Source organism: Chrysemys picta, chromosome 11, assembly GCF_011386835.1.
Source record: "Chrysemys picta bellii isolate R12L10 chromosome 11, ASM1138683v2, whole genome shotgun sequence".
NCBI classification, from domain to species: domain Eukaryota; kingdom Metazoa; phylum Chordata; order Testudines; family Emydidae; genus Chrysemys; species Chrysemys picta.
In genome coordinates, this window is record NC_088801.1 from 18,031,678 (window position 1) to 18,045,754 (window position 14,077).

General features: G+C 42.5%; 1 protein-coding gene across 3 annotated transcripts in view; it reads right to left on the reverse strand.

The window, feature by feature from the left end:
* The window catches only part of TMEM163 (transmembrane protein 163), a 163,000-nt gene that overhangs the window by 15,465 nt on the left and 133,458 nt on the right, over window positions 1-14,077 (reverse strand). For 2 of the 3 annotated variants that reach the window (XM_005286795.5, XM_005286796.5), the window contains exon 6: window positions 12,907-13,018. The exons of the other annotated variant lie outside the window; for it this stretch is intronic. In XM_005286795.5, coding sequence (XP_005286852.1) covers window positions 12,907-13,018 — 112 coding nt within the window. The remainder of the gene's footprint in view (window positions 1-12,906; window positions 13,019-14,077) is intronic. 3 annotated transcript variants of the gene reach the window in all.

Sequence of the window (14,077 nt, forward strand, 5' to 3'; positions counted from 1 at the left end):
TCCCACCTGTTTATGCTCTCTGTATGTGTGTATATATATCTCCTCAATATATGTTCCATTCTATATGCATCCGAAGAAGTGGGCTGTAGTCCACGAAAGCTTATGCTCTAATAAATTTGTTAGTCTCTAAGGTGCCACAAGTACTCCTGTTCTTCTTTTTAAGTGAGGAGTTACTGTATTGAGGATGAATCCTAACATTTGCCTTTAGAGTGCTTGATCTCATCATGCTGAATTAATACTAATTTTGCATTTAATAAAACACAATATGCACAGATATTTTTGTATATGTTCAACTTCAAGGGCTCGGTCTTGCCCTCAGAAATATGAACATGACTCTCACTGTAGTCAATGAGAATTGTGTGTGAGTATTTGTGGGAAGAATTTGATTCAAAAAGTTTGCTTGGAGAGGTTCCTGAAATATCCTACTAGATAGTGTGTTGTGATGGTAGAATGCCCACAATGGTGCTACATTTTGCATTATAATGTAGAAGAAAACAATGCGCTCTTGATTGGTGATGCAGCATGATACATATTAAGTCTGAGACTATTGCTTTAGAAAAGTACCATCTATGTACTGTCCCACATGAAATGTAGACCTCCGAGTTATTTTCCTGAGCTGGCCACAAGATGTCACTCTTATTCCACAAAAATCCTGTACAACTGCATTCGTTTGGTGGTTGCATATATTATTTACCTGTTTAAGAATGAAATTTGATCTGAAAATGTCTCATTGTTTTCTTTCTGTATTTTGCTATGTAATTTATCTCTGAAAAGAAATAAATGAACTGTTTAACTGTCTGCTGGTGTTTTTTGTTCTTCTGTTCTAGGATTTAGGATTTTGGATTTAGGAGTTGTTACTGTGGGAGCATGGGGCTGTTGGTGTGGGCTGGGGAAAGAAATGTTTTCAGTACATGTCACTGTTTCTTGGTTCTGTGTTTTGTAGTTCAAAATCTTTAATAAATGCTAATGGGAAAAAATTACAACTTGAGAATGAGTTTCCCAGAGTTCCGTAGTGGAAGTGTTTTTTCCAAAGTCTCTGGGATGAAGACTTCACAAACTATATAGCATATAACATGTGTTTTCTCTACACATCATTTGTATTCCACTGCATGGTAATAAGACATTCAATCCCCTGTCATTCATCACCAATGAAACATCCTGTGACAGGAACTGATGATAACTTCCCTCATATTGCTGCTAGTCCTGAAGATGTGGATAATTTGTAATACTCCTATTGTGTCTTATGGCATTTCTATCAAATCCATCACCATAGGGTCTCTAGATGCTGTATTTTTTACACTAATATAATACTGCTATATATGGTGAACTGTCCTCCTCTATACCTGTAGGGTTACCATACGTCCGGCTTTTTGGTAATCAAACCCCCGTCCGGGGGGAATTGCCAAAAAGCCGAACATGTCCGGGAAAATGCCGGCCGGGCACTTCCCCTCCCGGGCTCCAGCTGCTCTGCTCCTCCCCTGACTCTTCGGCTCTGTTTAAGACCCGAGCTGCCCGAGCGCTACGGGCTTCGGGCAGCCCCCGTGCCTCCGGACCCTGCGCCGCCGGAGCCCGGGAGGCGAAGTGCCGGGCCGGGGGCGCAGGGTCCAGAGGCATAGGGGCTGCCCGAAGCCGAAGCGCTACCGGCTTCACAATTTGCCGGGCAGCCTCCAGACCCTGCTCCCCCGGCTGGGCGCTTCCCCTCCCGGGCTCCAGCTGCGCTGGGGAAGCGCCGGCCGGGGGCACAGGGTCTGGGGGCTGCCCGGCAAACCGTGAAGCCGGTAGCGCTCGGGCAGCCCTTTTCGCGTGGCTGGGAGTGGGAGGGAGGAGGGGGCGGGGAAGGGGCGGAGTTGGGGCGGGGCTGGGGGTGGGAAATGGGCGGGGCCAGGGCCCCGTGGAGGGTCCTCTTTTTTTATTTGTTAAATATGGTAACCCTAATACCTGTAACATGGGTGTCATCTTTGAACCAGCCCTCTATGTCACATCCAGGCTGTGTCTAAATCTTACAGATGCTTTCAGCATAGCATCTCTAAAATATGGGCTTTCCTATCCATCCATGTAGCTAAAACTCTTATCTAGGTCCCTCATCATTTTGCATCTTGGCTACTGCAACGTTCTCTTCTCCGGCCTTGACTAATGCAACCTTGAGCCACTTGTATCCATTCAAAATCTACTATAAAGATCATTTTTCTTGCTCCTCATGTTGATCATGTCAATCCTCTCTTTGCATCCTCAGTTGGTTCCCCTTTCTCCACCACCTCCAACATAAGCTCCTTGTCTTCACTTACAAGGCCCTTCACAGCATATCCCCATCCTACCTAGCATCTCTCATACCTGTTAAATTTTCAAACAAGCACTTTAGTGTTTCCTCCCGTGCTGCCCCTCATGCTCGGGAGGGGCAAAGTTACCTTGTTGTCCTCCTCCAAATCTCTCCTTAAAACTCTCCTCTGTCATGACGCTAACAAAATCTTGATATTGTGTAGCGGCTGGTATGCTGAGGCAATTGCCTATCATACTGAGTGATAATGTCTCATTATTTCCTTGTGCTCCCCTTGTCTGCCGTATCCAGCTCTTGTCATATACATAGATTATAAACTTTTGGGGGCAGTGTTCATCTTTTTGTTCTGTGTTCATACAGCACCTAGCACAATGGGGCCTGATCCATGCCTGGGGCTCACAGGCATTACTGCTATTCAAATAATAATTATAATATAGAACCATTCACCAGAGGATCCCAAAGCATTTTATAAACAGTCATTTATACTCAAAAGAGTGACTCTAGAAATGGCATTGAGGGATTACATGTTTCTCAATGACTCAGTAGCCAATTACTGAGTTTACAATTGTAAAGCCGTCTACCGCCACTGCACACACATTACTGAGATCTGAAAGTCAAGCTTTGTTCTTTCTGGATCACACATCTGCCTTGGTGATAAGGATTCTGCAATTAGAACTTTGTTAAAAATTCAGTTGATGTGCAAGCCAGACAAGAACACTCTCCCATCGTTATGCTGGCTAAGCAGTGTTGAGGGGAGTTTATATATTTTAAAAAACAGTAAAAATTTTATATTTGTAACTAATTTAAACAGATTTGACTCAAGAAACAGAAGATCTGTGGATGAAAATGGGGTTATTTTTACAGTCCCTTTTCTCACTATAATTGTACATTAAGATTCATGGGATCTCTGTATAAAATGCATTTCACACATAAGAAAACTAAACCATGAGAGGATCTGTAACTTGCACACAGTATTTCAGCAGCAGAGCTGAGAATACAAACAAACTTCTTGTTTCAGTCTACAAATAGGAGTCAAAGGACCATAGTTAATTACTTGTATGGAGGTAGAATCCAGAGGCCTCAATCTGCATCAGGCCCCCATGTGCTACTTGTTATACAAATATAGAAGCAGAAATGTAGCTTGCTCTGATAAGCTGACAGTGTAAGAGCCTGTCTTGTCTACATGGGAAAGTTTCACCAGTTACACAGGTATAATTATACTGATATAGTTAAAACTCTATACATTGGTATAACTCTCCATGTGGACATTCTTATTCCAGAATAAAAGTGGCTTTTTTCAGTTTAGTTTAAACTCCTTCCATGTGACAAGCTAAACTGAAAGAAACCACTCATTCCAGAATAAGAGTGTCCACGGTATACTGGTAAGTAATACTATATCAATTTAAAGTCACACTTCAGCTTATATTGGTATAACTTCCCATGTAGACAAGCCCTAATTTGAAACAAGATGCATCAACAGAATGTAAGACACAACAGGATGGAAATGGGTAGGGAGCAGGGAGACGATAGTACCTTGCAGTTAGTAGTTAGATGGTTCCAAATCTGAAAATGTTTAACTAAGTAAATGAAACCCTCTGCCCCTGACTATCATTCAACCAAAGCATCCTTCAGTGCCTGATTTCTACAAGCATTGCTGCAGAAGTGGATGTTGAGGATGAAAATGGTAGTGGCCTTGTGTATTAATTCAGAAAGATCATTCCATGCAGCATGAGAGAGAAGAGAACCCAATCCTGAGAGGTCACAGGCTAGGATCATCTGGGTATATATATCACCAAATCAATGCCCTGCCATTGCAGGGCCCTCAGGCACTGGTGGCACCTTAGTCCCTCCTGATCACTGCTTGTGGTACTCTACGGTGTCGTCTCCAGAGGGCTGTAGTGCTTTGGTCTAATTACGGTTGTTGGGCTTGTGCAGGGGTGTTTTGTGGCCTGTGATATATGGGAGGTTGGACTAGATGATGTAGTGGTCCCTTCTGGCCTTAAACTCTGACTCTATAAGGTATCAGGCCACTGGAATTCACACAAAAGTCAGCTGGAGTTGCAGGTCTGCACCTTCTCTCTGAATTTGGCCCATCGCATTTAAGCTCTTCAGAAAAAGCATCGTGGCACCCTATCTGTTTTTATTCTGCAAAGGGCTGTGCACACCTACAGTGTTTTGCTGGATAAATAGTAACAGTTTGTCTTGCTGGCATTGAATGAATTTAGATTTTAAAGAGCTATGATTATCAAATCTTGCAGTAAAGCAAAAGCTTTCTAAATAATTAGCCTTAATAAGGAGCTACACATCTGAGAGAGATTTTGCTGTTTTGAAAAAAAAACCTGTTTCAGAAAGAAAATGATAGGTTCCCTTTGCTCTAATAAAGATGCTTGTGGTTCTACAGCCTGTCATAGCAGGAAGTAAATTAGTAGGAAAGAGAAAACTGCTAACAACTGACAAGCAAGTAAAGTGCTAAATCAGTGTCTCGACTGATGGCTAGCACTGTCTCCCTCTCATTATTTATGTATTAAAAATAGTCATCCTGCTGAAAATGCAATTTTACCACACCTGCAATATCACCCTGCTACATTTTCTAAAATCCCACTAAAAGAGAGAGAGAGAGAGAGAGAGAGAGACTGAGGAAATTATAGTTTGGTCCCCAATTCTTCTAATCAAAAGGTGAGCAGGCTCCAAATCAGAAGCAATACAACTAACACAAGGATGTAATTTGGGGTAAGAGAGACTTCTGTGCCATTTCTGCCAAGCAAAGGATTCATTCAAGACCAGAGCTTCACAACAATTTGTCAGAAAATGACCATTAGTCAAAACCAGAATTTTTTTGTGGGAAAGGGTCAATTTCAATGAATTTCCTGTTTTGAAAATTTTTTGAAAAACAAAAGTTTCCAAATTGTCAAAACATCCGATTTCAACATTTTCAAAATGTTCCATTTTTGGTTTGAAACAACTTTTCATCTTGGAAAATTAAGTTAATGTATGCCAAAAAAATTTAAAATGAAGTCAAAATTGAAATGAAATGTTTCTAAATTATTGAAACAAAATGTTTTGACCCAATCCCCCAAATTGGGAAGATTTCTGATTCATTAAATTTTTGGAGATTTTGACTGATTCAGAACAGGATATTTTCCCCTAAATCTCAAATTCTCACAGGACAGGAAAACTGTTTCTAACTCAACTCTATTCAGGACTGTAGCTGTAAGGATCTAAATTAAAGAGGAGAGAGAAAATGTCGCCTTTATATATGTGTGCAGGAAGTTCTGGGTTCCTGTAGCTATGTGATTGATCCCAAAGACTTTATGGAATGAATTCCATTGGCTTTAAGGGCTATATCTCCTCCTGTTTTAAAGTCTGTTCATAGACTCATAGACTTTAAGGTCAGAAGGGACCATTATGATCATCTAGTCTGACCTCCCGCATGATGCGGCCACAAAAGCTGACCCACCCACTCCTGGAATAATTCTCTCCCTTGACTCAGCTGTTGAAGTCCCCAAATCATGATTTAAAGACTTCAAGTCGCAGAGAATCCTCCAGCGAGCGACCCCTGCCCCAAGCTGTGGAGGAAGGCGAAAAACCTCCAGGGCCTCTGCCAATCTACACTGGAGGAAAATTCCTTCCCGACCCCAAATATGGCGATCAGCTGAACCCCGAGCATGCGGGCAAGATTCTCTAGCCAGACCCTCCGGAAAAAGTTCTCTATAGTAACTTTTAATATCCCATCATTGACCATTGTTACTAATTACCAGCGATGGCACGTTATTGACCTATTGACTAAAATCACTTTATCCCATCAAACCATCCCCTCCATAAACTTATCAAGCTTAATCTTAAAGCCAGAGAGGTCTTTCGCCCCCACTGTTTCCCTCGGAAGGCTGTTCCAAAACTTCACCCCTCTGATGGTTAGAAACCTTCGTCTAATTTCAAGCCTAAACTTCCCGACGGCCAGTTTATATCCATTTGTTCTCGTGTCCACATTAGTACTGAGCTGAAATAATTCCTCTCCCTCCCTGGTATTTATCCCTCTGATATATTTAAAGAGAGTAATCATATCCCCCCTTAGCCTTCGGTTTGTTTATCTTAACCAAAAGAGCTCCTCGAGTCTCCTTTCATACGACAGATTTTCCATTCCTTGGATCATCCTAGTGGCCCTTCTCTGTACCCGTTCCAGTTTTAATGGGAGACCAGAACTGCACACAGTACTCCAAATGAGGTCTCACCAGTGCCTTGTATAACGGAACCAGCACCTCCTTATTCCTACTAGAAATACCTCGCCTAATGCATCCCAAGACCGCATTAGCTTTTTTCACGGCCACGTCACATTGCCGACTCATAGTCATCCTGCAATCAACCAGGACTCCGAGGTCCCTCTCCTCTTCTGTTACTTCCAACTGATGCGTCCCCAGCTTATAACTAAAATTCTTGTTAGTCATCCCTAAATGTATAACCTTACACTTCTCACTATTAAATTTCATCCTATTACTATTACTCCAGTTTACAAGGTCATCCAAATCTCCCTGCAGGATATCCCGATCCTTCTCCGAATTGGCAGTGCCTCCCAACTTTGTGTCATCCGCAAACTTTATCAGCCCACTCCTACATTTGGTTCCGAGGTCAGTAATAAACAGATTAAATAAAATCGGACCCAAAACCGAACCTTGAGGAACTCCATTGTTCTATATCTGGGTAAGGCAGTTCAGGGAAATTCTACACTGCAAAAAAGAAAACCCATGACTATGTATCAATTGCTTTGGGCTTGTGGGCCTTGCACTACAGGGCTAAAAATAACAGAGTAAATGTTCCCTCTCGGGCTCTGAAATCCACAGAAGGGAGTGGTTAAAAATAACCCTGCACCAAGTCTACACTAATGCTTCCACCATTGCTAGCTTTACTGAGTCTCCACAATGCTAGGCCATTGACAGAATTTTTTTCATATTCACTTTGTGTAATGGCCAGCTCGTGGACAGTCAAACCCAGTACTGGGAGTCAAAGTCATGAGACAGGAGTCAAGAGTCTGCTGGGTCAGGATGCTGGAGGATCAAAGGCAGGAGACAAACTGGAGATCAGAACCACAAGTTGATAACCAGAATCAGGCCATATCAGGGGGTCAGAGGCAGGAGACAAACTGGAGGTCAGGAACCAGAAGTCAGATGTCAGCAGTCAAACTGGGTTAGGATGCTGGAAATCAAGCCGGGGAAAAGGGAGCAGGAGCAAATGTAAGGGAGCACAAGGCGCACACTCCAGAGCAGAGTGGAGCCGAGTTGTTCAGAGAATGTCCTGTTCCTGCTGCCAGTTTAAGTAGGCCCAGCAGGCCAATCAGCTGCTCCGTGACTCTGACAATTAGACCTAGGGATGGAGCTTCACACTGGATCTGGGCTTCAAGGATCTCAGGAAAGCTATTGCCAGCAGTCTGACAGGTGGAGGGTTGGAGCATGGCCGCTCCCATGAATCCTGCAGACCCAGGTTTGAGAGAAGTGGGCCATGACACATTGTGGACAGGGTTACATCTGATACACCTTGGTAAATCCAGAGTAACATCATTTACTTCAAACCAGTTACTTCCAAGCAACTAGTTTCAGTGGAGTTACTCTGGGTTTGCACCAGTGTTGTTAAGATTAGGATCTGGCCTATTGTATTGAAAATATTTTTAAAAAGACCATAAAACCCTAAGAGTCAGGTCCTCGTTTTGAAAGACACATAGATGTGAACGTTCTGGGACAAGAATCTCTTGTCTTACTCATGTAAAACTTCCAGTGATCTGCCATCCATCTTTCATCTCACGTGCCTCCCAATGGGGGTTTCAGATGAGTAAAGCAAACAGGATTTGGCCCTTCATGAATGAAAATCTCCTCAACATTAAGCCAGATGAGAATTCCATTTGCATACTAAGAATAAGCACTCAGTGGCTGGGGAGCCCATATGCTGTAAAATAGACTATTGTCAAGGCTGTCGTTCATACTTCTGTGTAAGACATGTAACATGCAAGGGACACGCTGCCTGTCATACAATATCACTGAAATAACTTAATTTGTTTACTCGTTATAGAGACGACATCCTAATCCTGTCCCCCTCTTTCGATTGCTTCCTATGCGCCTAAGTGCCTTTGTATGTCACTTAAAATTAAGGGAAGAAGGGAAAACAGAGAGGCAGTTTGCTTATATATACAACTGACTGCATTGTGAAAGCTGTAACCTATGGCAACCCAAATAATTATTTGGTATTGCAGCCTGAAATTCAGGTTCTAAAGACTTGTGTAGTGGTAGAAAATGAAATACTTGTTGAATCAACTTTGACCAGAGCCACCATAATGGTTTAGTCGGGGGTCAGAAGATGTGAGTTCTATTCCCAGCTCTGACTCTAATTTGTATGATTTCGGGAAACTAACCTACTGGTAACATTGTGTCTCGGTATCATCATCTGCAAAATGAGGCTAACGCACACCCAGTCAGAGTGATTAAGGCTTATTTCTTTACTGTTTGTAAAGAGCTCAGAGATCCTCTGATGGAAGGTGCCATAACATTAATACTACAATGTGAAATCTATAAGGAGCAGAGACCCCAACAGATGATGCCTGTAAGAACTTGTCTGAATGATGAAGACACATAATGGTCCCCTCCCACTGACCCAGCAGGTCCTTCATCACCTCCCAGTGATGTGGTTCCTTTAAGGTTTTCCATAGGAGAGAGAGGTGGCCGTGGCCAGAAGCTGCTGAAAGCCACACCAGGGGGCATGACTTAATAACCTCAGCGGTCCCCCATGACCTCATAGTTCTGGACTCAGTGAACAGTCCTAAGAGGATGTTAGGAGGGAGGTGTCTGTAGCAGGTCTGGGAGGTCACAGTCTGGTGGGAAAGGAAGTAGTTAAGGGGAAAAAACACTCGCAAAAGTGAGACATGGGTTAGTTACCAGGGATGAATATAGCTAAGGACTAAATTGGAGATGGATGGGGAGAGTTAAACCAGCCTCTAGATGGATAGGGGAGCGTCGTGGGGGAAAACACAGAATGGAAAATAGCTGGCTGGAGTCGGATGTGGGCTGGAGGGGCAAGGAAATCCATAAGACTAAAGTCTCCAGGGACAAGTGAGGCTCCACAGGAAGCTCCCGTACCCATTTAGGCCCACTAGTTTGTCAGTGACGTTCAAGGTCAGTGTGCCAGGGCGGGCGGGGAAGAAAGAGGAGTGAAGGAAATTAAATGCAGTTTTAAATAAGCTACAAAAATCATGGACCCAGCAAGGTGATGGCCAGTCCCCACCTCTGCACTCGCGTGTTATATTCCTTCCCCTTCTCTTTTTTGGCTTCATTTTGGGATGTTTTTTTGTTTCTAGATTGTAATCTCTTTGTGGCAGGGCCCAAGGCCATCCTGTATGTCTGCACCTCACCCAGTGCACTTTGGGTATGTTTGAAGCAGGGCCGGCTCCAGCTTTTCTGCCGCCCCAAGCAGCAAAGCGGGGGGAAAAAAAAAAGATAAAGCCGATCAGCAGCACCTCAATCATGCCATTTCATTCTTTGGCGGCAATTCAGCAGCGGGGCCTTCACTCCCTCTCTTCCTCTTTGGCGGCACTTCAGCGGCAGCTCTAAGAGGAAGAGAGGCACTGAGGGACCCGCCGCTGAATTGCCGCCGAAGACCTGGACGTGCCGCCCCCCTTTCCATTGGCCACCCCAAGCACTTGCTTCCTTTGCTGGTGCCAAGAGCTGGCCCTGGTTTGAAGTATACATAGATAACAGAATAAAATAATTGTTCATAACTAAATATAGCAGTCATTAGAGTTAACTTAAAGTTGAGGGGAAAAAATAAGTATCCTTAAAATGAAACCTCCAGGGCAGCAAAATGACACTCCCATAATTTGTTAATTATTTCCTATCTGCTGTGTGTGTATATATACAATGTATTCACTTGGGAACCATCATTCTCACAGATAAAATCTAATAGGGATTTGCAGCTTTCTGTGAAATCCCAGCCATAATTGCGGATTCACTTGTCCACAGAGCAAATCCCTGTGGCCTTTTCAAAGCTTTACAATCTTTGGTTTTGTTTGTAAAAAGAGCATGTGAGCATACCTTTAAAAACAGCAGCAGCAAGAATACCCCCCATCCACATCCAATAGGGTAGCTAAAGTGAATAGCTGCTTTTAACAACTGTTTCTATTCAGAAATCCACAGTGAGTGAAATTCACTCATGAAAATGGGAGCACAGAAGAACCCCAAATGCATCAGAACTATGGTAGTGGGATGGATAGTTGAGGAGTAGATCTGCACAAGTGGCAAGTGAGGCTCCACTGAGCTGAGAACTGCACCTGTGCCACAGAGACCAGCTTGGAAGAGTGATTTGGTGAGGTTCTGCCTGGCAGAGTGAGTGCATGAGTGGCTGCTACTGCTCCAGCCCAAGGTGGGGAAGGTAGATTCAATCTCCCCAACTCCCAGTGTTATCTGTTTATAAAGTCAGTATACTCTGAGGACAGAGGTGAATTTCGCCCACTGGGCAAGGATAATGTACCAATTGTGTCTGTACCCAAGCTATAGAATATATATGTAATCTGACATGTCAACCAAATGTACACTGTCCTGTTTTGCTTCCAATTCATGTCTAATTTGCTTTACAGTATCACCCCTGAGCTCCTTCTGTATTATCGCTTTCCAGGTTCTCGCGCTCATTAAATTCTGTTTGTTGGGTGTTCCCCAGATGTATTGGTCCATATTTTTCTGTGTTGACTCTCATGTTATTCTGTCCATGATTCCAGTCTCTCTAAACTCATCTGCATTATTTCTCTCTGATTGGTGTTCATCTCATCCCAAGGAATGACATTTGTGATCCCATTAACAGAGTCATAGAAATGTAGGGCTGGAAGGGATCTCAAGAAGGGATCTCAAGAAGTCATCTAGACAGCCCCTACATCGAGGCAGGTCCATGTACACCTAGACCACAACCTTGCTTGGAAGCCTACTGTAGTGCTTAACCATCCCTATAGTTAGACATTTTCTCCCTAATATCTAAACTACATCTCCCTTGCTGAAGAGTAATCCCATTACTTCTTGTCCTACCTTCAGTGGACATGGAGAACAATTGATCACTATCCTCTTTACAACATCCCTTAGTAAGTTGGAAAGTTTTTTATCAGGTCCTCCCTCAGTCTTTTTTCAAAACTATACATGCTCAGTTTTTTTAACCTTTCCTCAGAGGCCAGGTTTTCTAAATCTTTTATCATTTTTGTTGCTTTCCTTTGGACTCTCTCCAAGTTGTCCACATCTTTTCTAAAGAAGAGCACCCAGAACTCAACACAATAATCCAGTACTCCTCACCAGTGCCAAGTACAATGGAACAATTACCCACTGTTACTTACATATGATGCTCCTGTTAGTTCACCCCAGAATTATATTACAACTGCATGACATTGTTGGCTCATATTCAATTTATGATCCACTATTAACTCCCAGATCTTTTCAGCCTACCCAGTCATTCCCCATTTTGTATTTGTGCATTTGATTATTCTGTTCTAAATGTAGTACTTTGCACTTGTCTTTAATTAATTTGATCTTGTTAATTTCAGACCAATTCCCTAATTTTGTCAAAGCATTTTGAATTCTAATCCTATTAGCCAAAGTGCGTGTAACCCTTCCCATCTTGGTGTCAAATGCAAATTTTACATGCATATGCTCCAGTTCATTATCCAAGTCATTCATGAAAATATTGAACAGTACTGGACCTAGGACCCTGCTAGACCCCCTGAGATATATCTCACAGACATTTCACAGAACTACTACTTGAGTATGGTGTTTCAGCCAGTTATGCACCCACCTTATAGTAATTTCATCCAGACAACATTTCCTTCATTTGCCTATGAGAATGTCTGTGTCCCCCTATGAGGGACTGTGTCAACTACAGTTTCCCTCCTATCCACCAGGCCAGTAACCCTCTCAAAGAAGGCAATTAGGATGGTTTGGCATGATTTGTTCTTGACAAATCCATGCTGGCTATTCCTTATAATCCTATTATCCTCTAGCTCCACACAAATTGATTGTTTAGTAATTTATTCCACTATCTTTTCAAGTATTGAAGTTAAACTGACTGGTCTATAATTCCCCGGTCCTCTTTGTTCCCCTTTTTTAATGATAGGTTCTATGTTTGCTCTTCTCCAGTCCTCTGGGATCTCACCTGTCTTCCAGGAGTTCTTGAAGATAATTGCTAATGATTCCAAAATTGTTTCAGCTAGTTCCTTGAGTACCCTAAGATGAATTTCATCAGGCCCTGTTGACTAGAATACATCTAACATCTAAATATTCTTTAACCTGTTCTTTCCCTATTTTGGCTTGTGTTCCTTCACTACTGTTGTTAATATTAATTGTGTTAAATACCTTGTCCCCATTAACCTTTTTAGCAAAGACTGAAGCAAAACAGGCATTAAACACTTTAGCCTTCTTCAAATCATCTGTTCCATATTGTGCAAGATACTAAATAATACCAGTGAATCGTGTTAGACTTCAGGTACCCCATTACCTATTAGTGCTCTCATCTCAATATTTTGCCATGCACAGTTGCCCTTTGTTCCTGAGTCTTCAGCTAGTTCTCAACCCACATGATATTATCTGAATGATTTTGTATGAGGAATGAGATATTTTCCTACTCACCATCAGTTACCAGGGCTCTGCTTGTAAGGACCTTTCCCAACATAAATTTGATCACTGCCAAGATAGAGCAAAGGATTCCACTTAGAATGGAGACACTAAACAGAAAGTCATCCTGCAAAAGAAGAGGGTAGATATTAGTATGTCTTCCATACCTAGTTGTCCTGTACATTAAATTCCAAATTCTATTTTGAAATAGCTGATTTATCCAACAAAGGAAAAGACTTTCTGAGTTATGATTTCCATTCCACCCTTTGCTCACTCTGGTGTGTCTAGTCGCTTCATCACACATGGTTAGTGACGGGCCCAGGCACAAACTTTTGGCTCTTGAGCCAAACTACTCAGAGTTAGGGGATATTTTGATCTGGGTTTGACTGGAGGCTACTACTCATGCCATGGTTAGACAAAGAAGCAATCTGTTAAGTGAGTTACAAAGTCATCCTGGCTTCCTTACTTTGGTTGATTTTGATGTTAAAATCATATTATTCAGATCATTTCTGGGTGTACAATTTCCTATTAGTTAAAAGGGAGGGGGGGTATTAAGGCCAAACCCTGGTGCCAGTGAAGTCGATAGGAGTTTTGCTATCAATTACTGTTTTCTGCAGCCGAAATCCTGGTCTCACAATTTGACTTTGCTTTGGCACTTAGTTTAAGCTGTTATGACATCAATACAAATAAATAAGAAACTTCTACCACAAACAACTGAAATCCTTCCAGTGACTTAAGACTCTTGTAGCCCATTTATAACTGCAAACACAATGTTAATAGAACTGTCTTGATTCGTGTGAGTCATCTCTGCTGATGTCCTCTCATCTCTGCAGCTTCTAGTAGTTTAATGTCAATGGCACCCTGGGATTATGATAAAAATATTCTGGCACAAATCCTTATTGACAGCAACAGGATTTGGCATCAACTTGACGCATCTCACCCATGTTATCAGCAGAGGCAACTACCATGATGGAAGACATAAGGAAAGAGAAAAGGGGCTTTGGAAGGTGCAGTGGGCATTGGGAACAAAAGAGCATAACATCTTTAAATAACTCACTAAGTGTAGTTGGGAATCATATACATTTCTATTCTATTTAGACTCATAGACTTTAGGGCCAGAAGGAACCATCATGATCATCAAGTGTGACCTTCTGCACACTGCAAGCCACAGAACTTCACCCACCCC